The sequence below is a fragment of the Podarcis cretensis genome (genome assembly GCF_951804945.1).
Source record: "Podarcis cretensis genome assembly, chromosome: 14".
NCBI classification, from domain to species: Eukaryota; Metazoa; Chordata; class Lepidosauria; order Squamata; family Lacertidae; genus Podarcis; species Podarcis cretensis.
Window position 1 is genome coordinate 25,953,890 of NC_137183.1, and position 27,806 is coordinate 25,981,695.

The following is a 27,806-nucleotide window of genomic DNA, read 5'->3' on the forward strand; positions in this document are numbered from 1 at the left end:
TCAACCTGAATGTACAAGACATCCACCAAATGACCATATTTCCTTTTGGTAAAACCATCTATATTTAGTTTTATATATCTTCATGAATCCTGTCCTATGCTTTCCATTTTGTTCTGGCTCTCAAAAGTAATCCTTGTTTTTTGGCACACTTGTAATTTCTTTTGTCTTTTCCCTTGTTTATTTCTTTTGATTATAACTGTTATGCTAATGTTGAACATTAATAAAAAATGCAAATAAAGAATAGCTCACCCGAGGACACCAGTGATGAATGAAAATAGTGCTTTTAATATCATTTACAGCAAACTTACAGTACGTTATTTCACATCATCACATATTTCTAAACTCATCTGGAAAATATAAGCTTGCAAAAATACAGAATGCGGTACTCAAAATATACTGAGCACGACGCTTCTCTTTCCCGTTTTTCTCCCTTTCGATCAGACGTACAGCGAGATCTTTCTCGTTTTTTTAAATAAATCTCTTTTCCCTCCAAAAAAAGAAAAAAAAAAGGATTAACATATTAAATTTCTGAAGTCCTGCTAGAACTCCCCCACCCACCCAAATGATAAACCAGCCAAGGCAACAACAACAAAAGAAACCTCACAAAAAAGATTATCATTAGTATCTTTGGAACAAACCCTCCTTTGGGGGCATGATCGATCCAAAAGCATCAGCATGCTGTCCAACTGAAATGGGGGGACAGGGGCAACTAAGCATCAAAAGGGATCAGTTTTAGGCCCCAGAAAGGAAACGCTGAGGAAGGAGGCTGGGTATTAATGCTAGTCTTGGGCGGGTGGGCGGCAAGGTGGGTGGGAGGAATCACTGCATTTGGAAGTGCCTTTACATGTGATTTATAGGTCAGTAGGTTAGAGTGTGGTGCTGATAAATGCCAAGGTTGCAAGTTCGATCCCCGAATGGGACAGCTGCATTTTCCTGCACTGCAGGGAGTTGGACTGGATGGTTCTCAGGGTCCTTTCCAACTGTACAATTCTATGTGGATTCTGGATAAAAAGGGACTCTGCCATCCAATACCTACCATTCCATCACCAAAGGAATTGCAACTGCAGATTTCACAACTTGCATTGACTTGTCACCCGTTGAATCAGGTCAAAGGCCCACCTAGTCTAGCATCCTGATCTCACTGTTGATAGCCAGGTGCTCGTGGGAAGCCCTCTCCACACTTGTGATTCCCAGAAAACGGTACTCAAATCCTGAGCTTGGATGGACCAATGGTCTGGCTCAGGATAAGGCAGTTTTCTATGTACTAAATCTGCCTCTCTCCCCCACCCCAGGAGTCTAAGAAGACCCCTCTTGCTGGATTAGGCCAATGACCTAATCTAGTTCAGCATCCTGTTCTCACAGTGCACAACCTGGGAGGAAAACCCACAAGGAGGCCACAGACACAACAGCCTTCTCCTCACTTGTGAGCTCCTGAAACTTGGTATTAACTGCAACTGGTATGTTGCGCTCCTGGAAACAAGATCATATTTGTTTTCCTGCTTGGATTCATAATGGATCAGGTCGTTTTCAGACACATTCCCCCCCCCCAAAAAAAAAAGAACCTGGGGTTTATAAGGATTCTGCCTGCCTTTGCTTTTTGAGAGAGGCCCCAATGCCAGGAATCGAGAGTCTTGAAGCTCCAGGTGGCTCACCCCTTAAGTGCCCCTCAAGAATTAGGCGGAGTATAATCGTGGCTGCATGGACCCTGCTGCAGATTCTTTTAAAAGCTGAACTTGTGCACCAAGGAAATGCAGATTCTGGGCTGACCAAACCCCCAAATCTGCAAACTGCATAAATTATGCAAATTTGCACAATGCCTAGTATTTTTTTTTCTGTCATCTTCTGCCATTCCCTCTATTTTTCATAATTCGGTTTGGCTTGGGAGTGGGGAAGGCAAGGAGTTCTGTTGGCTCTTGAGCTGGGCGGCCACTTATGCAACCCCCCCCTCCCAAAGAATAAAGAGGAAACGGATTGCATCGACTTTGCATGGGCTAATTCTTATGCATAGATGCTAATTTACGATTATTCACTATCATTTGAACTACAATACATTTCATCCTGGAGGGGAACAAAACTGTGATAGGTGACCCATATGTACCTGCTTGGTCTGATGTAGGTGCTCCTAATCACCAATGGGCAATGTCAAGGCCTCCCTCTCTCCTTCTTATTCTTGTTTGTCTTTAAACCACACTTAGACTGGACAGCCCTTCAAATGGAAGACACCTTCAAACAGAGGATTGTCCTCTAACAACACATAAGCTACCCTACTATCCCTGAAGCTAGGAACTTTGGGTTAGTCACCTTGTCCACTTCAGTGATTGCTGTCAGCATTCCCCACACATGTGCCATGTGGACTAGAAACTTGCTCTTCTACTGATGAAAGCTGGATTCTGGGCCCATAACCGCATGTTGTGCGTTTCCCATGCTGCATGCACCAAGGAGCCAGTGACTGCCCCCAAGACTGGCTCCTACATTTTTTTCAATACCCTAGTCCTCATGAAATATCTGCATGGCGCTGAACAATGTGATGAGAAGTTTTGAGGAAACTTTTTGAAAATGATTATTTCCTCTCTTTCAGATGGGAAAAAATTGTTACAATCAAACCTGTTCTTAATAAATTATTTGCTCTAGCTTTGCTGGCTATACCTGATACTTTTCTTATTGCTTACGGCCGTTTCATAACGGCACTCAAGATGCATGGATTTTTCTTTTTCCTGCACAAGACATGGCTGGAAATGGGTATATATGCTTTTTGTCTTTCCATTATAAACAACATCACAACAAACAACAACAAAAATTGGTATACATTGCATGGTGCTATGGACAATCTCGGTCCATAAAGCAGCCGGAACATTTTCCATAGAATTTTGAAAGAGATGCTGGATAGGAATGAGAGCAGATAAGATCTCTCCTATTGCGGTGAGACTCCAGCAGATGTATCATTTTGTATAGGATATCCCTGCTTTACCTGGCAGCTCATAAAATGCTAAAACAAAGTATGTACAAACTGTTGCTAATTTTCATTCTGGGAATCCTTTTATCGCTTCCTTCTGCCTTGTTTTGGAAATAAGGTGGGCTCTGAAAACACACATCTCAGGTGGCAAAGACCAGGTTGAATAGGTGTGTTTTTAGCATTCTCCCAAAGCTGTATAGTGAAGAAGATAGATTCACCATCTTTGCAATAACCTCTGATCTTCAACTAATAAAACTGTCTGACTGCCACCATGCAGAGAGAGAGAACTTGCCAATATTGTCCCTAAGTTAGGCTGCAGTCCTAAGTAAATAGTGCTGGGCTGGGAGTGGGGAGATCTGGGTTCAAATTCTAGTGCAAGTCCCTGGATCTCACCCTGCCTTGGCTCGTGGTGATATTTGGGTGGGTAAAATTGGAGTACTCCATGAATGTTGCCTTGAGCAACTTGGAGGAACACACAAAAGGGATGAATAAGAATACATTTTAAACAGAGGACCAGCCAAGAGGAGGTCCAAGAGGAAGAATTGCTCACAAATATCTCAGGAAGACACAAGATCACATTTGTAGCCCTCTTGGGGGAAGCAGCAGATCAGACTTCAGGCTCTGCTTCTGTTTCACTTTTCTGGGAAAGGGACTTTCCAACCTCATTTGTGTTCTCCAGATTTCTCCATGGTCCAAACAAGGGAAACCCAGTTGTCTAGAAATTCCAGAACAGCCAAACCCAGGATCCCAGAGATGGGGTGCTGGCACTATTCACGAAGGCAGCTTTCTCCAACCTGGTGCCCCTCCCCTGATTTTTTTGGACTAGAACTTCAAGCCAGCACAGCCAGGCAGTAGTCCAACACATCTGGAGGGCACCAGGTGGATGAAGACTATGCTAAGAAAAGCCACATTCTGCATTTCAAGCAATATTATGACACTGGAACAGGCCAACCTTTTGCAGGTGACGATGACCCACATTTCTTGTTTCCCTGTATATGGCAATAGGCAAAATTACCGTATTTTTCACTCTATAAGACACACCAGACCACAAGACGCACCTAGTTTTTGGAGGAGGAAAACAAGAAAAAAAATATTCTGAATTTCAGAAGCCAGAACAGCAAGAGGGATCACGGCGCAGTGAAAGCAACAATCCCTTTTGCTGTTCTGGCTTCTGGGATAGCCGCGTAGCCTGCATTCGCTCCATAAGACGCACTCACATTTCCCCTTACTTTTTAGGAGGGAAAAAGTGAGCCTTATAGAGCAAAAAATACGGTAAGTTAACATTCAAATTAGTGCCGAAGCTCCCCCATTGGACCTACATTTTCAACAGATCAAGGATGAAGCATGGCAGAAGAGACCTTAAGTAGGAGAAAGGTTATATCTCTTTAGCCTGTGGGGTAGGGAATGGTTTTGGAATATTGAAATAACGCCCCACCCTCCTGCAAGTCAATTTTATTGGGATCTGACTGCAATGCCCTTTTAGTGGAACCCTCAAGTGAAATGCAATGGCAGTGTTGCATGCTGGGTGAAAAACGAGTCCCCTGCGAATATCTGAGGTATGAAATGGCAAAGCGTAAGGGGCACAGTTAGGCTCTTATACTCCTTTTTGGAAGCTGTCTGAAGTGTGAATGAGACCAAAAGAATGTATCATGCAGACGGATAAGAGAACCTGGACTGGGCGTGACTCCTTGTTGAACCTGCAATACATGGCAAGGTCAGGTTTGCTGTTGGATAACAGCTTTGGGGAAACTTTGGCCATGCAGATGTTACTGAACTACAACTCCCACCATGCCTGACTCCGGCTGTGCTTGCTGGGACTGTATTAAATATATTAAATATATTAGTTTTAATCAATTTGGATTTACAAGTACTGAAGAAGAGAAAAACAATGACTAATAATAATAATAATAATAATAATAGACCCTGCACCTGTTTTAGCCTCTGCTGTATTTCTACACCAGAGTGGCTGTTGTGTAGGGTCACATTCATGTTTGGCCACCCCTCCGAGGATCTCATGCCAGTGGTGAGTGTGGCCAAAACTGGCTGTGGCCAGCCCACATTCTTCCTCTCACACAGTTGCACAGCCCCCTGTCCTCTGATGACTTACAGGTGTTATTGGCCACCATCTTGCTCATCAGAAGATTGATCTGCTCATCAGAAGGTGATTTGCCTCCTTTAATTTTCTCTCTATATATGCTACTGTCAAAATTGGTGATGGGACCCCACCCATGATAACTTCACTTGAGGGGGGAGATTACCCCCCCAGGCCAAGGGTTAAACTACTCCGGTCCCAAAACAATATTTTGTGATCCTTCCTTTCTTTACTACTGGTACAGATATGTATCTACATTGGGAAATTCTCTGTTGCAGTTAAGAGTCATGGGGCATCTAGAAGTGAGGAAGACTAAAATGTATTGGAAAATATTCATAGAGAGTTTAAAAAAGAAGGAGCAGGGGATGATTGTTGTTTAAAAACACACATACACACACTTCTGCTTTTCGAATAAGCAAGAAATTTAACATAGGCCTAAAATGCATAGAAGTGTGTGATGTGTGTGCAATGGCAAGTTTGGTGCAAGTAGAGCAAAGAGATGCACATCACATCCTGGGGGCACTCAAAATGGTTCTCTTCCTTTCAGTGATTTTGGGCACTCCTGGGCTGTCACTGTATTTGCAGGTGGGATTTAATTACAGGCCGGCAAATTCAGGTCACTTTTGCACAACGATCTGTTCCCTCTCTCCCGAAATCAGCCTTTTTGCAACAGAAAAAGTGTGTGTGTGGGGGGGGGGGGAAAATGCACTAGAAAGTGTGGGCTAATACTTACTTTGAGGCAAGGCCACCTCCCTCCGAGCAAATCAGAATGAACGCTCATTAAATAGCCAACATAATCTAATCACCCGACAAACAAATCAGGATGAATGCTCAATAAAAACAGGTCACCTAGCAGTGACCAAGGAATGGCTGTTCTGCATTGGTGAGAGAGGCACTGTAGTTTTCCCCAAGCTAGTGGCCTGCAGGTGTTTTTGGACTGCAACTCCCATCAGCCACAGCCAGCTAGTTTGGAGAAAGGTGCCATAGGTAGAAAAAGGATGGTTGCCCTTTGAGCTGCACACGTGCAGAGAAACAGTGTCACCTTAGGGAGTGGGCTGAACCAAGAGAATTCCCACAGGTGAAAGCCAGTTGTTTGCCAAAATTTCCCAATGTTGCAGCAGGCATTCTGGGATAAAATCATGGTGGCTCTCGCCCTCCCTCCCTTCCTGTCTTGCTTGTCACCACACAGAAAGAGAGGTTTTTACAGGTTTAAGAGACAGGCGAGATAAATGTAGTAAAAGGAAGGTGTCCCTGAAACGGTTTGATTTCATTGCTCACTTCCTACACCATTTCCTCACAAATGAAGAGAGGGGCCAAAATGGCAGGCATTTCCCCTTGGCCCTAAGTGGATAAACAAAATGCTTCCCATATTGAGGTGAGTAATTTGCCCTTGAGTATCAGGATTTGTATCTAAAAACAAACAAACAAACAAACAAACAAACAAACAAACCCACCACCCATATATATATTCTCACTATACAGTGGTACCTCGGGTTACAAACACCTTGGGTTACAGACTCGCTAACCCGGAAGTAGTACCTCGGGTTAAGAACTTTGCCTCAGGATGAGAACAGGCCCCATTAGCTAAAGTGGTATCTCAGGTTAAGAACGGTTTCAGGTTAAGAACGGACCTCCGGAACGAATTAAGTTCGTAACCAGAGGTACCACTGTGTGTGTGTGTATATATATATATATATATATATATATATATATATATATATAGTCATTCACCATACCCCTACCAAAAAAACCAAAAATCACAAATCTTGTACAAATGGGTGAACATTTGCTGTGGGGAGAGGTGCTACCCTCAACCAAGCCCAGTCCAACCACGTTCCAACTTTTCACTTGGCTCAACCCAAATTGCACTGAAAATATGGGGTCCCCCCCCAGAGCTTATGACAGAATACAAAAATGCACAGTGGTATACAGGAAGGGCAAGCATGTCACCACTTTTAATCTGTAACATCTCTCTTCACCCTTAAACATCTTCTTCATCTGTATGTACTTTAAAAAAAAGTTCCAGCAGCCTTCCTCAGCTGGGTGCCCTCCAGATGTTTTGCACTGGAATTCCCATCAGCCCAAGCTGTTGCTTCCTGGGACGGATGGGAGTTGTAGTGCAATGCATCTGGAGGGATCCCAGGTTGGAAAATGGCCAGCTTACAGCACGTTCGGCATGGATCATCCAATGCCCCCTTCCCTCCTTATTCTGGCACAGCCAGGTTCAAATCCTACCCCCAATACCAAAATGGAAAGAGAGATGTCAACTGAATGATGCTGGTGCGTTTTGAGTGGTGATGCATCACGGGCTGGCTTGGGGCATTTCAACAGCTGCCTAGATATGTCTTCTGGGATTGTGGTTTTTGTGATGGTGAAGTTGGATCAGCTGAGGAACTCCGATGTGGCTCCCTCTTTGATGACAAAGACAGAGATGGTAAGAGGAGAATGCTGGGACTAAACAGCAGCTAAGTTTGCATCCTTTTAGCTCTTATTGCAAAGGTTACCCCCAGCGGTACTTGAGATCCAAATGGCGCTTATTCTGGAAAAAAGGCTTCTTTCTTCCGTTCTTTCCTTCTTTCTTTCTCTTTGTCTTTATGCCAAAAGGCAGACAGCTCTCTACTGAAACTCTGGATCCCAAAATGATGCGAGCTTTGCCCATCCATAATGTCACCACCAGCCAACATGTTTGGTACAGCTCCACACCTCCATTTCTGATGCAAATTTTAAGAATGTTCCTGTTCTCTTGAACCTTGTCTAGCCCTGCTTCTCAGAAAAGGACAGAGTTTCCTCCTCTGTCAGTCTAACTATGTATGAGAGTGTTCTGGAACATCACAGTAGATTTTGAGATATAGCGGTGGCTGCCATTTTGCAAAAGATCCTTGTATATTATATTACATTTTTTCCCATATAGCTTATCTATCTTTTTTTTAACTTTAAAAAGGAACTTTGGGTTAGCAATCCACCCTCATAATCACTATAAAACAGACTCCATGTTCTCACACCACTCGTGGTCTTCAAGGTTATAGATAAATTTTGTCCTATGTGATGGATTCTGGCCAATGGGGTCCCGGCCTAGGTTGTCCAGGGTCAAAGTGGAGGCAAAGAACTCGGTAGTGCTTAGTCCACCTTCATGGTTTTTGATATATTTCTTATAGTTCTTCCTTAAGCACTGCCAAGTGGTGGTGTACAGGATGAACGCCAACGATTTCAGGGTTATTGCGATGCTCACGTACAGGTACCTGTAGACAACGTTGTCATACAGAGCACATGCTCCTTGCTCTCCACAGAACGTGCTCCAGAACAGGCATGTGGAATCAATCCCCGCTCCAAAGATCAGGGGAGGTGGGATAAAACCTGTGAAAGCAGAAGATAAGAATGTGAGAAATCGACAGAAGGGATATTTTTTCCCCTGTGTGGTGGACTTGCAAAAAAGTGAAGGACTATTGGGAAATCATTTATAATGAGATAAAGAAGATGTATAAGATGATGTTCCCCAAGAAACCTGAAGCTTCTCAGACTTCCGGAGGCGGCGCAAACGGCAATGGCGGTCCTCTTCCTTTCGTGAGCAAAAATTAGAGACCAAAATGATGAAACATTCTATGAGGATTGGAAACCCTTTGTAGAATATCTAAAGAACTATTATAATTGCTTGAAAACACGAGGAGGATTTGAAATATGAGCAACAGTAGAAAGATATCAAGGCTAATAATTTAGGATGTATATATGGAATGTAATAAGTTAAAATATGTAGCATTAAAGGATAAACATAGAACATAATGGGGGGATGGGAAGTCAATGGATAAATTAAACGTACTGTTGATAGTAAAGTATGTAAACATTTGAAAACAAAATTAACAAAATTTATATATAAGAAAAGAAATCAAGAAAAGCCATGCTGAATCAGGCCAACACTCCATCATCTTGTTCTCACAGTGGCCAACCAGATGCCTATGGAAAACCACAAAGCAGCATCTCAGAAGAGATATCATTATATCTGCTGGTATCCCTCGAACATCCTTAGCATCTCCATCAACTTTGCTAAAAGAGCTCTCTTAACTGCCATCTACAGCAGCCCATTCCATCAAGCTACACAGGAGAGAAATGGAACATCCAGATATTTCTATCAGTTCTCCTGAAAGACCAGCAACTTTTGGCTCCTCCTCTGCAAGATGTTCCAGTCCTCACTGAAGCAACACCAGAGCTCTGCTCTTATGGAGTCTCCTCCTTGAGCTCTCCATGGTGCTGACCTGGTCTAGTCTTTGCTCTTGCTGAAGTCATTGCCTACAGCAGCAGAGCACCAAGAGAAAAGATGAAAAGAAAGCTTAAGTTTTACTTACCCAACAATCGGAGGAGAAGGAAGAGAACTCCCAAAGCGTAAGACTTCAGCTCTGGGCTCACTGTTCTGTACAGGAGAAATTCAAGCAAACAAGATATATATATATACAATATGTTTGTGTGTATAAAAATGGTTCCTTGCTCCAGGCTTTAATTAATGTACCTGCACACCACTACCTCATTTATATTTTTCTGTCAACCAAAATGGTCCCATCTCCAGAAATTAAATCATTAATGTGCTCCCTTCCCTACCACTCCACTTCTAGGTGCCTTCGGATTAGAAAAAAGTTGCAGCTGCCTGGTAAGTTAAGAAATCTAGCAGCATTGTGAACTTTCCCATCCACCGCCTGCAAATCACAACCCCTTGTGAACCATCATGTAAGGAATTCACATTTTTTATATGCTGGATATGACAGGAAACCTTTAGATTGGACCCTCTAGTCCAGTGACTTGCTTCCAACAGTGGAAGCCTCCAGAAAGGCCGCAAAAAGGACCATCCTGTTTTCTGCAGCCCCCCTCCCCAACCTGCTCCCAGCACCTGTAGGTACTGAATTTTTGAAAGGAAGAAGGGAAAACTTTTTTTAAAAAAAGTTAGAACGTCACAAGGAGGACAGGCAGTGTGAATGTGCAGGGAGAGGCAATAAAAAATAATGATCTATTGGCCTTGGGTGAAAAGTGTGAACATAAAAACTTAAGACGAGTTTGATGGATCAGGTCAGCGGCCCACCACTTCCAGCATCCTGGGCTGTTTATGAAGCAGTCCTGGCTCTTCTTGTATCTGCTATAGCAGCTGTGCTGGACAGGTCTCATGACAGGAGTAAGAATAATTGCCTTCCTACAGGAGCTGAGTTTCTGGCGGCCTCATCAGTCACCTAGCTTTCCGCTTTGATGAGGAACCTCTTTCCCATAGTTACATGTTTGGATTGGGATTGGCTGAGTGGTGCAGACAGCTGATTGGCCAGAGAATGGTAGATTGACAGAGATGTTTGCAGAGCTTTCTCTAACATCAAACAGAAGTATAAAATGCGTTGAGAACAGACACAGGAAAGTGTGTGTGGCTTTGAGATTTGAGGGCTTAAAAAAAAATTATTGACATTCTCCTTGGGAGGGCTATGCACTAGTTTCCCCAGCGGAATAGTCTCCGCTGTGAGCCTTGAAAGGGATGCAAAGTTTTGACGCAGCTTCAAACTGGGGAGCAGGATATTCAGATATAACCAGAGCCCCCTGCATTTGAAGTGCTATCATAACACCTCAGTCAGTCATGGCTTAATTCTTAAGAATTCTGGATGCTGTGTTCTGTTAAGGCTCCTGAGAGTTGTTAGGTCACCCCTATTCCCCTCATAGGGACATAGGTGGCACTGTGGGTTAAACCACAGAGCCTAGGGCTTGCCGATCAGAAGGTCGGCGGTTCGAATCCCCGTGACAGAGTGAGCTCCTGTTGCTTGGTCCCTGCTCCTGCCAACCTAGCAGTTCGAAAGCACGCCAAAAAAGTGCAAGTAGATAAATTGGTACCGCTCCGGCGGGAAGGTAAATGGCATTTCCGTGCGCTGCTCTGGTTCACCAGAAGCGGCTTTGTCATGCTGGCCACATGACCCAGAAGCTGTACGCCGGCTCTCTCGGCCAATAAAGCGAGATGAGCGCCGCAACCCCAGAGTAGTCTGCGACTGGACCTAGTGGTCAGGGGTCCCTCTACCTTTATTCCCCTCACAGAGGTACAATTCCCTGAATGGTTTAATTATCAATCCCTCTTCACAGTGAACTCTGGGAATTGTAGCTCTCTGAGGGGAATAAGGGCCTCCTAACAACCCTCAGCACACATAGCAAACTATAGCTCCCATGATTCTTAGGGGGAAGCCATGGCTGTTTAAAGCTCTTTAAATGTATGGTACGGATGCGGCCTTCAGCTGGCCACACTTTCGGATCCAGCTCTGCTTCAGCTCCAGCGGCCCCCTTTTCTGTCACCACAGTCCCCAAATGCTCGAAGGCTCTCACCTGATGAGGATGATGACGGAGGGCGTCTGAGCCATGGCTCCGATCATGCTGCAGACACATATCACACAGAGGAATGTCAGAAAGGCTTCTTGGCATCCTGGGGTTGGGCACTTCCCAGGAACGACCGTGGCATTCTCCGCAGGGACCAGACCGAGGCACGTGCAACCCGTGAGGTTCTGGAAGAGAAAGCCCGGCTAAGGAGGCTCAGCTGGCAAAACACAGAGCAGCGGCTTTTCTGCTACAGGGTGTGGACATGACACTCATTCTAGTTTGGGAGCCATGGAAAGGCAAGAGGGAACCTGCAGCCCACTTGCAAACTGTATTTAACTATGCTCTGGCTTCTGAGAGGCACTGCCAACACACCATCACATACCCTTCAACATTTCTTCAATGAAAATAGGGATGTCATATTTAACAACAACAATTTTACTATTTGTAGCCCATCCATTTGACTGGGTTGCTCCAGCTACAACCCAGCTCCAACATATATAAAAACACAATAGAACATTAAATTAGGATTGCCATGGAAAACACAAGAAGTCCCAACAGTGGAGGAATGGCAGATGAAGACGATGGACTTTTTGGAGCTAGCCGACCTGACTGGAAGAGTCCGCAATCAGAAGGAGGAGGAGTACCAGAAGGAATGGATGGAATTTAAAGACTATTTAGTTAAATATGCTAAGATAACTTAAGTGGAAAAACTTGCAAATACCAGATAGGCTTAGGATTTAAATAGGTGATGTTAGAGAATAAAATGTTTAAAGTTAAAATGAAAAGAAAGAATGATGTTAAGTGATTAAGTTAATTTTATGAGAAATTTGGTTTTGGAAAACTGTTACAATGATATACACTGAAATTCAGCCAGGGGAATTAGAGGAAGTCTCCTAACAATGTTATGAAGATTGGATTAATTACAGTTAAGATTTATGTTTGTTTGTTTGTTTTAAATTTTTTGGAAAATCAATATTTTTTTTGAAAAAAATAAAAATAGACTAGGATTGCCATACCATGAGGACTTTTTGGTTGCTGAGCTTTTTTTTTTTTTTTGAAAAATCTCCCTGAAAAGATCATTGCCATACATCACAATTTTTGGAAATTCCACCCAGACTCTATTTCAAATGGACAAATCCCTGATATGTCCAGGAAAACTCAGATGTATGGCAGCCCTACATTAAACATTTTTTTTAAAAAAATCTCTATACAGAGCTTCCTTCAGATGGCTTGGGGGTTGGATAACTGAAGTATTCCTTTTTCAACCTTTTGCACTATGGTCCTGGGCTTCGATATCGTTATTAAAAAGCAAAATTCTGCGACTGTGTCCATAAAGAGATTCTGCACTCAGGATTGTGCTCTGCACTCCTGCGAGGATCACAGTGGGCCTGAGTGTCAACTCTGCCACTGTAATATTGGCTGTAAAAGTCAGACAAGAGGCAGGGAAATGGGAGGTACACACACAGACACACACACACACACACACACACCCCTCCTGCATCTGCCAGTCTGAAGAGAGCCAAGGGACAGAATTCGGCCATCTTTGCTCTAGTGGTGTGCCATTCCTTTCCCCTTTGTGGTTCTCCCTTTGGCTCTTTCAAGTCTTTCAAATAAGCACGACTGTGAGAAAATTACCATTAAAAAAAGAAAAGAAAATTACCATGGGTTGAGACCCCTCATGAATACAGGGATAAAAGGAAGACGCTGTGTCCCTGCATTAGGCTAAACCATTTTCAAATTAAAGCTTCTAATTACTTTCTGATTTACTCCCCCCCACTTTTCACCCACTGCTTCTAATTATGCCAGAGTGCATTAAAAAGAGTAAATTTGCCCAGCCCTTTGCAGCCTCATTTCAGAACCTCAGAACAATGAAGAGGCAAAAGATACTGGTTTGTGATGTTAACTCTGTCTCTTGCAGAAAGTCAGGAATCAGCAGCATTAGGGATAATAACAGAGGTGCTCCCCTCTGTCTGTCTGTCTGTCTGTCTGTCTCTCTCTCTCTCTCTCTCTCTCTCTCTCTCTCTCTCTCTCTCTCACACACACACACACACACACACACACACACACACACCTTAGAAGGGGAACAGACAGCTTCAGGTTTACAGGGGATTTGTTCAGGGGCTGAAAGCCAGAGACAGGCAAGATAAGCTTTATCAACGTGCAATCAGAAAGGGAAGAAAGTGGCTGTATTCCCTTTGATCTCCCAGCCAGCTGCAAATATCACGAAGGGCTTATGTTGCACACAGATCTCACTCCTGGTCCCCAGCTCATGTTCTGCAGCACCTCCCTCCTAATTCTTATTATTTATTAAATTTCCAAGGATCACAAGGGAAGTGTACAGTATTAAAACAGAAAAATTCATACCCTAGCAACAAAAATAAAATGAATAACCTCCCCCCACAGTTTAAAAGGCCATAGATGGCATAATTAGCCAAAGACCTGGGAGAAATGTTTTTGCCTGGTGCCTAAAGACGTGTAATGAAGGCACCAAGCCAGCCTCCCTGGGGAGAGCATTCTACACATGAGGAGCCACCACAAAAAAGCCTGTTCTCGTGTTGCTACCCTCTGGTGGTTCCCTCACTGTGAGAAGTGAGTTTACAGGGAACCAGGCAGAGGCCTTCTCGGTAGTGGCACCCACCCTGTGGAATGCCCTCCTATCAGAGGTCAAGGAGATGAGTAACCATATAACCTTTAGAAGACACCGGAAGGGAGCCCTGTATAGGGAAGTTTTAAATGTTGGGTGTTTTCCTGTGCTCAATGTTTTAATTTGCTGGAGGGTCAGCATATAAATACTACCACTACTACTACTAAAAATAATAATTGAGGGCACCAGGTTAGGGAAGGCTGCCTTAAGAGAACTGGTGCATCTTTTGCTATTCAAAACCCTTGTCTGACAGGTTGTGGCAGTACACATAGCAGAGCTTTGGGGGTCCCAAGTACAGGGGCTTAGCTAGCAGCTTGGGCACCTGGAGGGTGGGCGAGCCACCCATGGGGGTGGCCCCTGCGGTGTAGCACCCAGCATGCCCCTCCAGCTATGCCTCTGTCTGAGTGGAGAGGTTCCCATCTGCCCTCAGAGCGAACTAATAAGCCTCTATTATGTAGGAAGGCATAAAAGACAACACAAAGTCTTTGCTTCCTCGTTTTTTAAAGTCTTTCTAGTTATTTTGGGAAGGTGGCTGGCTCCAATATGGCTTTCTCCACTGTGCCTTGAAGCTTACAATCTTCTGCTTTTCTAGAAAGTTTGCATGTGGCCCCCCTCCACCATGCTTTCACTTTTCTGGCCCCAAGAGCAGTGTAGTGGCTAGAGGCAAGCTCCCCGCGGCTATTATTCATGCAACAACAACAACAACAAAAGAGGTGTCTGTCCAAACACTGCCAAAAAGTGACAATGCTGTGGTTCCCCACTGGTGTGTCTGAAGAGGGACTCTGGCTCTCTGATGCGTGCTTGCCGAAGGAAAGAGTGAGGAAGGCTTTTGATGATATCAGTGGCCCAGGAAAATGCCACACAATGGCGTAGTGTGATAAAGGAGGAGCAGAGGAGAATGGGGATAATTGGATCTGTGAGCTTTCAGCTGCACAGAAAATCTGCTGTGCTTTTCTTCCGCTTTTTGTGCGTGCATTTAGTAAGATCCCCAGAAGAATTGAACAACATTTTTTGAATGTGTCGCAATCATGGCTGTTGCTCCCTGAGGATGCTGGGAGATACAGAATCGCTTTATTTCCTGCTAGGAGGATTTATTCTAACTGACTCGCCTTGAACTGTTAAGTTATTGAAATATCTAGGTCTACACACACACACACACACACACACACACACACACTCCTTAGTCCTTAGATATCAACTCTGCCTTGTCCACACACATCAGTCATCTTCTTTCTATCAAAATATCAGGCTTTGGAGAACAAAGAGAAATTATTCTCTTTGTCAAGCTTTTAGAGATTTGCTGAATTCACAACCTGTCATTGTCTCTCTCCCTCTCTCCAGAGAAACGTTGAGAGAGGATATGAAAGGGGTTTGGGGTGGGAAGGAGGATGAAGGAGATGCAGCTGAGGAAGCAATTATATCTGGGCACAATGAGCCTCTGGAAGAAGAACAGGCTCCCTTTGCCAGCAATGGCTAGCAAGCTCTTTCACGGCCACCTGCTCCCCTCCACCCTGAGGGCCTTGCCTGGCGCTTTTGGCAAAGGAGAATTTCCCACCTGCTCATGCCACTGATGTTCACCAGCACCTCTCTGTTGGCTCCATTCTCCCTTTCTTTGTTTGCAGGGTTGGGCCACTAGATGAGGCTCCGTCCATTTTGTTTAAGGGAAGAGCGGGGAGTGAGGGCCACATTCCTTGCTGGGCAGGGCTTTGTGCAAGCGATAGGCGGGGCAAGAGTATAAAGGTGGCGCTACGAATGTCAATTTTACATTTGTATAGTTTGTTAGTTTTTATGCACCCTCACACGCCCTTCTCTGTATCCTCCATGTGGACAAGCAAGAGGCATCGCCAGAGCACAAAGACACACATACCCCTCAAGTGTCCTGATAAAACCGGGACATCCCACTTTTTTTGTCTGAGAGCACGGTGGCCATTTTGGGTGCCACAATCACACCCTGATAAAAAGCACTTTTTTGGGGGTGGGGGGCGTGATCTTGCACAGTGCCCCAAATGCATTTTGTTTTATTTTTTTTTTGTAACCAAATGCTGCAATCCGCACGGGGACCTTACGGTGAAAGGCAGGTAAGAAATCCAATCAATCAATGAAGGAAATATGGATTACCATAGTACTGCATCCAGCAAAACAGGCAGATAAGTACGTGATCCCATCTGCCCCACAGACCGGAGTGAAGGAATCAGTTTGGCATTTACAGTTGTTATTGCAGGCGGAATATGGTGCCAGGATGGACGATGGTCCTGATCTGGAAGAAAGTGGGTGGGGGGTAAGGGGAGGGCAGCAGTTGGTCAGAAGGAAGCGTGACTCTGAAGCATTTCTTTCCTAGTGAACCTTTCCTCCCCAAAAGTTACACCCAGGCCATATTCACATCATAATTTTAAGCAGTGCTATTTTTCTAGAGAAAGACATGTTGAAACTCATCCTGGTGCCCACCTGAGAGGTGGCGGAACTGAGTTCAGGTGAGTTTCAGCTGGAAAAAGGCCTCACTTTTAAGGCCCCTCCCTGAAAAGGATCCTGTGAGGTGTAGTTTGTTAAGGGTGCCAAGACCCCTATTCCCCTCCCAGAGCTGCAATTTGCAGAATTCCCCATGAAGAAGAACTGATTGTTAAACCAGTCTGGAAACTGTAGCTCGGTGTGTGTGTGTGTGTGTGTGTGTGTGTGTGTGTGGCAGGAAATAGGGGTCTCTTCACAACACTCAGCCCCCTTTACAAACTGCATTTCCCAGGACTCTTTGGGGGAAGCATCATTGTGCATGCTATGACACCATGGTATTATGGTCTCAGACTCTTCCTTGGCTACTGATTTCATGGAAGACAACAAAGAGAACAGAAGGAGCTTAAGGTCACAAAGGTTAGGGATAGCAATCAGTCAGAGGCAGATTTAGGGCAGGTTGACTGGTCCCCGTCCCCCCCAGAATGCAGGGGCCAAGCAAGTGCCTTCCGGCTGGTGTGAGGGCTCTGACAGGGTCCAAAACCCAGCTTTGGGAAGGAGTAGGGAAGGCTCTAGATTCCTCATGCCTCCTTTCCAAAGCCTGGCTTTGGGGCGCAAGGGCTGGCTGTGTGTGTGTGTCAAATACTGGACTCGCACAGGGCACCATATTACCAAGGTCTACATCAGCAGCCATCTTGTCTCTTAAATGGGACAGGTGCATGCTGGGAAATCCAGGAGCAGCTAAAGGCTCTGTTGGAAGCCAGCCCAAAGCCAACCCTACCTGCATCTAGGCTTCCTAACTGTATGAAATATACTCAGAGTTGAGTGTGAATTTCATGCTTTTTATTCAGCTTGTAGCAGCAATGAATGAAACTTTTCCCAAAACGTCTAGCTATATATACATTATTTACACGATGGGCCCTGCGTGATTGGCTAATTCCGGGCTGCTCCTGTAGGCCAATCAGGTCGCTGATTCACTTCCACCTGGAGCTGGATTGGGTGGCTCCTGCAGACCAGTCAGACTGCTGCATTCTGGATCCTATTGTTCTAGGATTCAGCTCAGTACATAACACCATACCTTCAGGATTGCTGAAGGAAACCGCACTCCACTAGATTAGACCTCTGTAGTTAAGATGGCCACATGAAAGAATTCCAGCAGAGATTCTGCTCTTAAAGGTGCTGGCCACCAAGGCTGGGACCCTTCGTCTCATCCTCAAGGAGCAGCTCAGTCACAACCTGACCTATTGGATACAGCCCTTCCTTCCAGGTCGGTGGGACTTTTTAACATCCGGACCAATCACAGGGGCGTACCCATCAGGTAACTCGAAACTTCTGATGGGCAGCGGGTTGGCCATGGAGGAATAAATCCCAGGAGCGTTTCTGGCTCAAAGTCTGCTTCATGGGTCATACTCACTTGTTTCCATAGGGAACAGTGACCCCGGCCACTGGTCCTGTGTCACAACCCAGGAACAGGAATGAGACGTAGCAGCCCGTGGACACCAGGTTGACCAGCATAGCCATACGGATGGCTCCGAGAGCAGACAGGCTCAGCTTCTTGACTAAGAGGCCCCCTAGGAAGATGCCCAGACATGCACAGGGAATAGCTGTCATGCCTGCACAAAGAGAAAAAGGGGTTCATAGCTTCCATTTCAATTTGCCTCACTCCCTGTGAATGCAGGTGGGGAAAACCTACTTCCTGAAACATTAGGAACCCTTAAAAAAACAAAAACAAAGCACTTACAGTGGTACTTTGGTTGTCGAACGGCTTAGTTGTCGAATAAATTGGCTCCAGAATGCCGCAAACCTGGAAGTGAGTGTTCTGGTCTGCGAACATTTTTTGGAAGCCAAACGTCCAGCACAGCTTACGCGGCTTCTGATTGGCTGCAGGAAGCTCCTGCAGCCTATCGGAAGCTGCGCCTTGGTTTTCGAACCATTCCGGGAATCGAACAGACTCCCAGAACGGATTAAGTTCAACAGCCAAGGTACCACTGTATTTATATATATACTTCATATTATTAGAGAAACAATGTGGTGTTGTGGTTAGAGTGTCAGACGTGTGTGGGTTAAATGGGGAGGGTGGGAACCATGAGCTCCTTGGAGAAGAAGGTGGGTCAGAAACGTAGGGAAATAAATATAATCTTAAGTTCTTTTGAAAATAAAAAAAACAAGTTTCTAGACCTTAAGGCAGAGGTCAGCAAACTAAGGCCCAGGGGCCTACCCTGTGAGGTAGATTAGTCTGAATAGGGATTTGAACCCTGTTTTCCCAGGTTCTGGTCTGACACTCTAACCACAAAAACACACTGGCTCTCTGCAAAGTGAATGTGTTCATAACTATTGCAGGTTGCAGGGAATTGGTTTTCCTTGGTTTTCACATTGTGGGGAATGGCACAATTCCATGAAACTGTTGAAAAGTTGCAAAATGCAGAACTCAGAGGTCAGTTTTGTGAGATCCTTGGTTGTCTTTTTTTAAAAAACAGCAAGATCCCAGACCTTACACTTTTCAGAGATATGCCTGAAAAACTGGCAGCAAGACTTGCTGAAACCTCTGTAGTCAGACGGGTTGCTGAACAGCATTTCCAGGGCTAAGAGTGTGGATGAATTGTGGAGAAAGAAAATATTAAAAATTGCAGGGTACATTAAGCAAAGTGAGAGCAACCTCGCCATTTGGTCTCATGTGCTTAATTTATGCAGGTCTCAGGCTTTGACAATTTCTTGTTTCGGAGGTTGGGTTCCTCTGGCACAAAACTGAAAGGCTAGCACCTGATTAAAGAAACCAGAGTTGATAAATGGCATGAGTTTGGGTCAATTAATTTAATCTGCATATGTATTTGCATATGAATAAAAAGGAACACAAAAAGCATAGCTTACTATGAGAGTTGGTGTGGAAGAATGTTTTGGAAAGGATGGGGTGGGACTGCTTCAAATCCCTGCTCAGCCAAAGAGCTGATGGGATGAAATGGGGGCAGTCCCTAAGCCTAGCCTTCCTCACAGGGCTGTTTGGAGTATATTTGAAGAGGCAGATGTTTTATGTATTTACCTATTCACTCTTTCTCCTGAAGGAGCCCAGGGTGCCAAACGCATCAATAATAAAACTACTTCTTTTTAAGAACATTTTAAAAAGTTGTTTAAAATATTCCAAAACAGTTAAAAGCATCTTCTCAAACAATGACAAGTTGCCAGGAAGTGTTTTCCAGCCATAAAATGATAGGAATTTCCCTCTATTCTTCCTGAAAGTCAGCAATGAGGGAGACAAGTGCACCTCACCAAGGGAGGGCATTCCACAAGTGGGGAACCACCACTGAAAAGGCCCTGTCATGGGTCAATACCAACCAGGCAGCCCCAGTTAAATTAGGACTTGTAACTGACAGGCAGCAAGCACGGAGCTTTCAGGACTAGTGGCACATGATCCCAACAAGCTGCCTCGCTGACCTGCCTAGCAGACCCATTCTGCAATAACAGCAGCCTCTGGGCCATCTTCAAGGGTAGCCCCATGTACACTGCAGTGATGGGAGGACACCAGAGCATAAGCAACTGGGGTCAAGCTATCCCAGTCCATTACACATACAATTTATTTAATTTTTCACAGTCCTCTTGACTCAGAGAGAGCCACCTACGTTCCGAACTTGAGTACAGTGGTACCTTGGTTTTCAAACACCTTGGTACTCTTGGTTCCCAAACACCGCGAACCCGGAAGTACCGGTAAGTGTTCCGGTTTCTGAATGTTTTTTGGAAGCCAAACGTCCAATGCAGCTGTGGGCTATTTCCGGGGTGCCTCCACCAATCAGAAGCTGTGCCTTGGTTTTTGAAAATTTCAGAAGTCAAACAGACTTCCAGAATGCATAAAGTTTGGTGCTTTTGTTTTTGCTATTTATTTTGCATTTTTGTTTTTGAGGCTTTTTCTGTTAATTTGTTTTTGTGACTGTGTGGAACCCAGTTCAGCTACTGATGGATTGATTGTGTGACTGAGGAAATGGATAAAAGCCCCCCATCCAAACAATGACTACCATCAGTGCAGGTAAGAAAAAAATAATTTTAATTTTTATCATATACAATGCTGTGTTATTGCTTTCATTTTATGGATCAATGGTCTCGTCAGATAGTAAAATTCATGTTAAATTACTGTTTTAGGGGTTGTTTTGAAAAGTCTGGAACAGATTAATCTGTTTTGCATTACTTTCTATGGGAAAGCACGCCTTGGTTTTGGAACGCTTTGGCTTTGGAATAGACTTCCAGAACGGATTAAGTTTGAGAACCAAGGTACCACTGTATTAATACCAGAGTGAAAAGGGTTATGCGAGCATCAACCATCTATGAAGGCCATGAGACTGGTCCTGCATGACTTGTGAGCTGCCAAGCCTTTGTTGCAAGCCTGGGATGGCAAAGGCAAGGGGTGCGTGTGGGCATGGGTGTAAGCAGCACAACATCTGGCACCCCATGATATACCCTGAAAAGAACTATGGCCCAACCGATGGCCTGCTCTGGCTACTCACCCAATAACTGGTTGGCGGACGACGTTGTGAGATTGAATTGCTGCTCCAGGTATTTCCCCAGGAAAGCCGCAAAGCCAGCAACCACGGCGATCTCCATGCACGCCGCAAGGACAATGCAGGTGAAGACCGGATTGGAGAGCAAGTGCTTGGTTACTTTAGGGATCACTGAAGAAGAGGAAAGAGAGGAAAGGGGTCTTCAGATAGTGGGATACCTTCTGAGCTTCTCCAGATGCCCTCAAGAAGGTTTTCCCCAGCTTCTAGGCATCTTGGCTCACTTGCTGAACACCTTGCTGAATGGAGATAATTGGAATTGTGGTCCAAAACATTTAGAGCATGCCAGGTTAGGGAAGGGTGCCTAAAGACATTTTCCCAGCTGTGGGGCAGCTGGTTGTCTGTAAGCAGCTCCCATGTGGCTGGGAGGACACTCCACATGACCCAACCACATTGGCAGGGCTCAGTCACATGGGTCTTATGCTGCTAGATCCACGTGACTGAGCCTCGGCACATGTGGTTGGCTTTCCCAAGCCACAGGTCTATAGTTAACTGCCTCTGTCCATGGTCAGAGGTAGTCATGCTTCTGAATACATGTGGCTGGAAACTGCAGGCAGAGAGCATGCTCTTGTGCTTGGGTCCTCCTTGCATGTTTCCTGTTAGCATTTGGGTGGCCAGTTTGAGAACAGGGTGCTGGACTAGATGGCAAGGAGGTCTTCTGGTGTTCCTATACTCTCATGGAAATGCACTCAAGGCCAGGGTTGGACAGACACCAGGCTTGTGGGGTGTACAGTGGTACCTCTGGATGTGAAGGGGATCCGTTCCAGAGCCCCGTTCACATCCAGAAGCGAATGCAACCCGCGCCTGTACATCTGCAGGTCACGATTTGCCACTTCTGCACATGCGCGTGACATCATTTTGACTGCGCATGTGTGAGTGGTGAAACCCGGAAGTAACGTTCTCTGTTACTTCTGGGTCGCTGCAGCACGCAACCCGAAAATACTTATCCCGAAGCTACTTCAACCCGAGGTATGACTGTACTATGTTTTCTTTGTTTTTAAACTATGACTCCAAGAACCAGTAGCTCAGCCTTCCGCAAAGCAGGCACCCATGATATCTGCTTTCTCCCTCCACAATCAGGCAATGGCTTGACTTGCCACAGGGCGCCTTTTCTAAAGTTGAAGCATTTCCCATTCTGTGCATTCTTTATTCCAACTTTGAATCAGATTCTTTGTAAGATTCTCATCTTTATTCTTACGACTTTGTATTGATTTAGCCTAATGGCTTTATGCAGCGTTGGCATGGCTAGCCCCTTTGGGGATGTTCAACAGAAAAATCGACACAAGCAGACATGAGTTCCCTAAGAATACCATTGCCATCCAACCATACCTGGACTGCTTTGAGGCTCATGGGGCCATCTAGGGGCTACAGAGTATATTACACAGGAAATCAATTACTGTATGAGTAGTGCTAAACTTCTGGGTGTTTAGATTTGAGGCTTTGGTTCTGCCCCAAATGTTGTACTAACTACTGGGTTTCTGGATAAGGGGTACTTGCCTTTCTCTAAAGCAATCTTTCCCAAACTTGGGTCTCCAGCTGTTTTTGGACAACAACTCCCATCATCCCTGACCACTGGTCCTGCTAGCTAGGGATGATGGGAGTTGTAGTCCAAAAACAGCTGGAGACCCAAGCCTGGGAAACGTTGCTCTAAAAATCAGTGACAGGTCATCTATCCAATGGAGGCAAACAGGGTTACCTCTTGATGCTTCCAAACTGGGGCTTATTTCTAAGAAGTTAACCAAGGTACCCCAATGGGTTGCTGGTAACAGGTTTTTTGTGTGTGTGCTGCAGAGGTCTAGCCCAGTGGGTCTGATCTGTATGCCTTACCTCATTCCACGGGCCAATGTGGCAGGGCCACTCACTTGTCAATCATCTGATGCTATGATGACAGGTGAGTTGAACCACAGGGGTGGCAGGGAAAGGTCTCCTCTGTCAGCACATCCCCCTCAGGGAAGGCACTCACGAAGCAGGACTGAACTCCCTGTGAGAAACTGGTGGGCCCAGAGAGCTGAGAAATGAACTCTTGCCAGTTATGTCAGCTGATTGACAGGTGGACATGGTTTGGGGGGAAATGGCCATGCAAAATCAAAGAATTATAGAGTTGGAAGGGACCACGAAGATCATCTGGTCCCATCCCCTGCAGTGCAGAAATATTTTGCCCAACATGGGGCTCAAACCTATGAAGCTGAGATTAAGAGTACCATGCTCCACCAACTGAGCTATGTCAGGGCAAACTGGCAGGCTAAGACTTCCTGGATTTCCCCCAGAAAGGGTGAATCTACAGTTAATACTGGCTGGCATTAGGGCTGGGCAATATCTGGTTTTCAACATCACAATATACCGTATTCTTCGCTCTATAAAACGCACCAGACCATAAGGCGCACCTAGTTTTTGGAAGAGGAAAACAAGAAAAAAAATATTCTGAATCCCAGAAGCCAGGACAGCAAGCGGGATCACTGCACAGCGATCCCGCTTGCTGTTCTGGCCCCGGCCGGGGAGGCTGCGCGCGGCTAAACAAGAGCTTGTTGGGGCTGGAGGGGGAAGCCCCGGCTGCTCTGCCGGCAACTGGGGTTCCCCCGCCAGCCCCAAAGAACGGCTCAGGAGCGTGCTGCACTCCAGCAATTTAGCTCCAGGGACCACACATTCACCCCATAAGATGCACAGACATTTCCCCTTAGTTTTTAAGGGGGAAAAAGTGTGTCTTATAGAGTGAAAAATACGGTATTACCAGCTAAGCATCACTGATATATTATGAAATAAGGATGGAACTAAGTAGAGGCAAACAGTAGGGCTGGGTGATAGCTGGATTTGGAAATGTGGAGACCTGAAACTAAGACTGAAAAAAAGAGAAACTGAATTTGACAGATCCAGTCATCCCTTTGTTGAATATGTCAAGAGTTGCATCCGGTATTACTCCATTCTGCCTATGTGAGTATGTGAAATCCCCATTTTCATTTTCAATTAACCTTCTCTAAGCCCCAACTCCCCCCCTGCAAAGCTCATGCAGGAGTTTCTCTTTGTTTCTAAGAAGGAGAGAAAGACTTTGGTTGCAAAGCGTTTCTTAAGCTAATGAATCAGGCAGAGCCTGTTCTGCTTGGGTGAGTATTTTAATTATTCCAGAGATAACCCCGCTTGAGCAAGATGGAGTGCACCAAGGTTCTGCGAAGAACCTCGCCTTGCCTTGATACCTGGCAACTAACTCCTCTGCGAGTCCTACATGTGAAAAATCAGGATGTTTGAAAAATTATCTCTCTGAAGTGCAGCTGAAGCCTCAGCGGGGCCTGTCTGCGTTTTGCAAATCCCATCCTCTTTCACTGTGCTTTCTGTTTCTTGGGTCTGAAAAACAATTGTCATATCCTCCTGGGTTGACTGCCGTCTCTTCCTTTAGATGCTCAAAGTTTTATAATGCAGGAGCAAGAACTGGTGGCAAGACATGACTATGGGCAAAACAGCCCCCTGGCAAGGAAGGTTTTTAGACTCACCTGCCCCATACCACACTGGTTTAGGATGTATAGACACTAGGTACAGAGAAACATTCAGATATTTGACCCTCCCTGTAGTCAGAAATGGTGCAGCCCAGCAAGACATCACCAGAGGGCTTTTGCTTGTCTAGTTCTAGCCAACCAATTTTTTTTTTTTTTTGGGGGGGGGGGATGGAAGACACTGGCTGTTCTGTCATCAAGATAAGCCCAACATCAAGGAGCAGCCGCTTCCTTTGATTTCTTCATCTGCATCTGTGCTTCAAATGAATCTTTTTTTTGCCCCATCACAGATTTTACACTAACCTCACTGCCTGGAAGCTCAAAGCTGACTGTTCCCCTCCACCCATCTCATTAGACTCAGCAGGGCCAATGCTGGCACCTAGTAACTGTGGGCATGTGCTGGAACCCCCAGGCATCAATAGGGCGCAAAATTAATGCCATCCCCTCCCCCAAAATCTCTCTCCCCCCCGGCCTGGCTCTGTCATTCAGGGCCCCCACAACACTCCAAGCAACACTATATTAGGGTATTGCTGGGAATTAACATGGTAAAAAGGTTAAGGTAAAGGACCCCTGGATGGTTAAGTCTAGCCAAAGGCGACTATGTGGTTGTGGCACTCATCTCGCTTTCAGGCCGAGGGAGCTGGCGTTTGTCCACAGACAGCTTTCCGGGTCATGTGGCCAGCATGACTAAACCGTTTCTGGTGAAACGGGATACTGTGACAGAAACCAGAGTGCACGGAAATGCTGTTTACCTTCCCGCCATAGCGGTACCTATTTATCTACTTGCACTGACGTGTTTTCGAACTGCTAGGTTGGTTGGCAGGAGCTGGGACAGAGTAACGGGAGCTCACCCCATCACGGGGATTTGAAATGCCGACCTTCCGATCGGCAAGCCCAAGAGGCTCAGACCACAGAGCCACCCGCATCCCAAGCAACACTATATCAGGGAATTGCTGGGAAATATCCTGGAGGGCAGGCTTGGCCCCCTGGGGCTGCTCATGGTGCAGATGTTACAGTGACTGCTCATCTCTGGTTCCCCAGCAGGGCCCACCAGCAGAGGACGGGGGTCTCCTAGAACCCCCTCATGCTTTGAGCTGGCCTCACACCTCACAATGCTTTGATACGCATTCCTGATATTTCTTTATGGTTCTTCATCTCACTGTCTCTTCCAGCAAAGCTCCTAATAACTGCAAGCTTACAGACCTTTTTTTTTTTTTTGGTCACAGCACTTTCCCCAAGGAAACCCATGTCCTACCACTGAATTGCAGCAAATGGATTTTCAGTGGATTGCCATTTGCTCCAATTTGGCAGTGAATTTCCCATGGAAAGTGCCAGGACAAAAACAACGACAACAGATGGGCATGGACTTTTTAAGTGTGGACTTGTGCCTGTAAATTGCAGGGCAAAAGGAAGTCTGGGTTCCTCTAGGGAATCTCAGTTTTCAATCTGAGCAGGGGTTAGCTGAGCTCCATTTTTTAAAAAAAGGGCTGCTGTACCACACAATAGTCCACTTAAATCTGCAGTCATGGTTGGCTCTACCATGAAGCAGAGTGAGACAGGTGTCTCAGGTGGCAGATATTGAGGGGTGGTAACTGGGCAGAGCTGAGAGCTTGGCTGCTGCATCACATCAGGAGTCCGTCTATTCCAGCATCCTGTTTTCAAGGTGGCTATCCAAATGCCTCTAGGACCTGAGGGCATCAACAAGTCTCCCTACTGGTATTAAGAAGCACTGCCATCTCCAACAGTGGAGGTTGAACACAGCCTTCTCCTCCATGAATTTGTCCAACCCTCTTTGAAGGCCATTCTAGTTGGTGTCCATCACTGCCTCCTGTGGGAGTTCTATAGTTTTAACTACGTGCTGTGTGAAACAAGTGCTTCTTTACGTGTCTGTCTTGTGTGTGCATCTGCCAGGCAGCCTGCTTTGTGTCTCTTCCTTTTGAGCTTGTCTCCTGCCCTCTAGTGCAGTAAAGTAAGAAAGACAAAGGACCCCTGAATGCTTAAGTCCAGTCAAAGGCAACTATGGGGTGTAGCACTCATCTCGCTTTTCAGGCATTTGTCCACAGATAGCTTTCCGGGTTATGTGGCCAGCATGACTAAACTGCATCTGGCGCAACGGGACACCGTGACAGAAACCAGAGCACACGGAAACGCTGTTTACCTTCCTGTCACAGCGGTACCTATTTATCTATTTGCACTGGTGTGCTTTTGAACTGCTAGGTTGGCAGGAGCTGGGACAGAGCAACGGGAGTTCATTCTATCGCAGGGATTCGAACCGCCGACCTTCTGATCGGCAAGCCCTAGGCTCTGTGGTTTAACCCACAGTGCCACCCACATCCCTAGTGCAGTGGAGGATGTGGGAGGGAGAGTCAGCGGCCAAAATGCTCAGAGTTTGCCCACTGGGTCAAGAAAGACACAATGAAGGACTTCACGCAGCACATTGTTAAACTATGGAACTCACTCCCACAGGAGGCAGTGGCTCAAATTCAGGATGGGGAACCACCAGTCTGGGGGGCAAACACAGCCCTCCTGACCTCTCAATCCTGCCCTTGCTTTCCTGGATAGAGAGGTCAGAGCAGGGCATGCAGAAACTAGCCTACTGCTTAAATGTAGAATCTGCATTAATGGCTCCACTCACTGGCCTCTGGCCCCATGCACCATGGCTCCTGGAAGGTTCCCCATGAAGGAACACGGCCCTCAGGATCCCCCACTTCTGATCTAACCAGTCATTGACCTGTCGCCTCCCGCAGGCGCCAGGCGAGCTACGAGGGGATAGTGTCACCTCTCAGCTGCTGGAAGCAGGAGACGTCATCTGGGGCTTCCAAGGTGTTCCGCGGGAGGACCCCGTTGCTGGGCTTTGGCCTCTCGTAGTCCCTGTCTGGCAGCATGGCCTGCTCGACCTCTGCCAAGAGCTCTGGCCGGCGGGTCAGGGACTGTGGGAATCCAAACATCGGGAGAGACGAGAAGAAAAGTAAGGCACCGCAGAGCAAGAAGCCCGCCCACCATGCGCCAATCCACCTGGGGTCATCGGGGGTGATGTCCAGCTTACCTGCAAAGGACAGAAAGACAAGGCTGTTGAGGATCATGACAGGAGATAAGAAGGAAACCCCAACCAGGGACTGAAGGGGTGTGTCATGGGGTGGTCTACTCTACAGAAGGAGACCTGGGGCTACCCCAAACCTCAGCCACCACTCATGGAGCACCAACCCAAGCTCCCTGGAAAAAACACCTGCTCTGCATGCAGAAGGCATCAGGATAAGTCTTTGGCATCTGCAGGTGGCCACCTGGCATGGATGCTTTAATTGAGATTCCTGCATCCAAAAGACCAGAAAAGACT

The 27,806-nt window shown here is 45.9% G+C and overlaps 1 protein-coding gene and 1 long non-coding RNA gene across 2 annotated transcripts in view; one reads left to right on the forward strand and one right to left on the reverse strand.

Annotated features, from left to right (window-relative positions):
- Positions 1–268: 268 nt before the first annotated feature.
- On the forward strand, positions 269–6,393 carry LOC307203530. Its single transcript, XR_013833250.1, has 2 exons — positions 269–3,969; positions 4,231–6,393. It is a non-coding gene; the product is annotated as an uncharacterized lncRNA (long non-coding RNA).
- Positions 6,394–6,929: 536 nt separating this feature from the next.
- SLCO3A1 (solute carrier organic anion transporter family member 3A1) overlaps positions 6,930–27,806 on the reverse strand; it is a 107,564-nt gene continuing 86,687 nt past the window's right edge. Inside the window, exons 4-10 of the mRNA XM_079954250.1 lie at positions 27,252–27,518; positions 20,940–21,104; positions 17,864–18,062; positions 16,126–16,264; positions 11,373–11,548; positions 9,383–9,447; positions 6,930–8,399 (exon numbers count right to left, since the gene is read on the reverse strand). Coding sequence (XP_079810376.1) covers positions 8,020–8,399; positions 9,383–9,447; positions 11,373–11,548; positions 16,126–16,264; positions 17,864–18,062; positions 20,940–21,104; positions 27,252–27,518 — 1,391 coding nt within the window. The 3' untranslated portion in view covers positions 6,930–8,019. The remainder of the gene's footprint in view (positions 8,400–9,382; positions 9,448–11,372; positions 11,549–16,125; positions 16,265–17,863; positions 18,063–20,939; positions 21,105–27,251; positions 27,519–27,806) is intronic.